The sequence below is a fragment of the Empidonax traillii genome, unplaced genomic scaffold (genome assembly GCF_003031625.1).
Source record: "Empidonax traillii isolate 1590-97213 ecotype Southwest subspecies unplaced genomic scaffold, ASM303162v1 scaffold4779:size16941, whole genome shotgun sequence".
Classification (NCBI taxonomy): Eukaryota; Metazoa; Chordata; class Aves; order Passeriformes; family Tyrannidae; genus Empidonax; species Empidonax traillii.
The window spans coordinates 4,844-6,199 of NW_020959972.1; the positions used below are offsets into that span (position 1 = coordinate 4,844).

General features: G+C 55.2%; 1 protein-coding gene across 1 annotated transcript; it reads left to right on the forward strand.

Moving 5' to 3' along the window:
* Positions 1 to 147: 147 nt before the first annotated feature.
* On the forward strand, positions 148 to 832 carry LOC114072986 (zinc finger protein 154-like; the record flags this gene model as incomplete). The annotated part of the gene is made up of 1 exon (XM_027910793.1): positions 148 to 832. A coding segment is annotated over one exon (582 nt), but the record flags the coding sequence as incomplete, so codon positions are not given.
* Between the last annotated feature and the right edge of the window lie 524 nt (positions 833 to 1,356).

Genomic DNA, 1,356 nt, shown 5'->3' on the forward strand with positions numbered 1-1,356 from the left:
GCCCGGAGATGCCCCCGGAGGAGGGGCTGCAAAGCCAGCCCAGGGAGCTGTGAGGAGGAAAGAGCCGTCCTGTGCCGGGAAGGTGGCCGGAGCTTGAGCCGGAGCTCCGAGCTGGTGGTCCCTGAGCAGCCTCCCAGCAGGGAGAAGCCCTTCAGGTGCTTGGAATGTGGGAAGAGCTTCAGGGAGAGCTCAAAACTCCTCAGGCACCAGCACATCCACACTGGGGAATGGCCCTACACGTGTGGGGAATGTGGGAAGAGCTTCAGGAGCAACTCCAACCTGATCCAACACCAGCGCATCCACACTGGGGAGAGGCCCTACAAATGTGGGGAATGTGGGAAGAGCTTCAGGACCAGCTCCCACCTCCGCAGGCACCAACTCATCCACACTGGGGAACGACACTACATGTGTGAGCAATGTAGGAAGAGCTTCATTGAGAGATCCACCCTGCTCCAACACCAGCGCATCCACACTGAGGAACGGCCCTACAAGTGCTTGCAATGTGGGAAGAGGTTTCCGAGCAGCTCCAGGCTCCTCCTGCATGAGCGGATACACACAGAGGAGAGGCCCTTCCGCTGCACCGACTGCGGGAAGGGCTTCAAACGCAACTTCCACCTCATCACCCACCGGCGCATCCACACCGGGGAGAGGCCCTACAAGTGTGGGGAGTGTGGGAAGAGCTTCAGCAACAGCGCCAACTTGACCAGACACCAACGCACCCACCAGTAAGAAAAGCCCTGCGAGTGCCCCGACTGCAGGAAGAGCTTCGGCCGCTGCTCCCACCCTGAATGACCCCCCTGATGGTGAGGCAACCCCTGGAGTCCAGGGACTGTCAGTCCATCCCTTTCTACCAGAAAGGGCCAGTCCCCTTTGCCAGGGGCAGGTTCTGCCAACAGAACCCTTCTTGGGGGGTGTGTGGAGATTCCTGCCTTGTCTGGGACCCCCCAAGGTCAGTGCTGGAGGTTGAGAGCAGAGATCTCCCCCCGAGCGTTGATTTGGGGGAGTTCCATCCCTCTCTAATTCATAATTCTTGCTTTGGTGCCAGCTTGAGTAGAATTGCTTCAACAATTGCTTTAGTGTAGAGCAATGTCCTATCTTATGCTGTAGTACTGATAGTTTTAGTGTTTCTATTGTGCAGTAAATAATTCTGATGAAGATCTTTTGTCTGATCCTTTGTAACCCTAAATAATTCATTTCTATCAGTAGATGTGATTTGCCATCCTTAAAACCTGGGTGACAAAAGTGGTTCAATCCCACCTCTGTAATTCCTCTTAACTAGAACTGTTGGCATAACCCAAGGCTGAGATTGGATCCAGCAACCCCAGTACCCCACAGTCAGTTGAGAGCTCTGGCAGG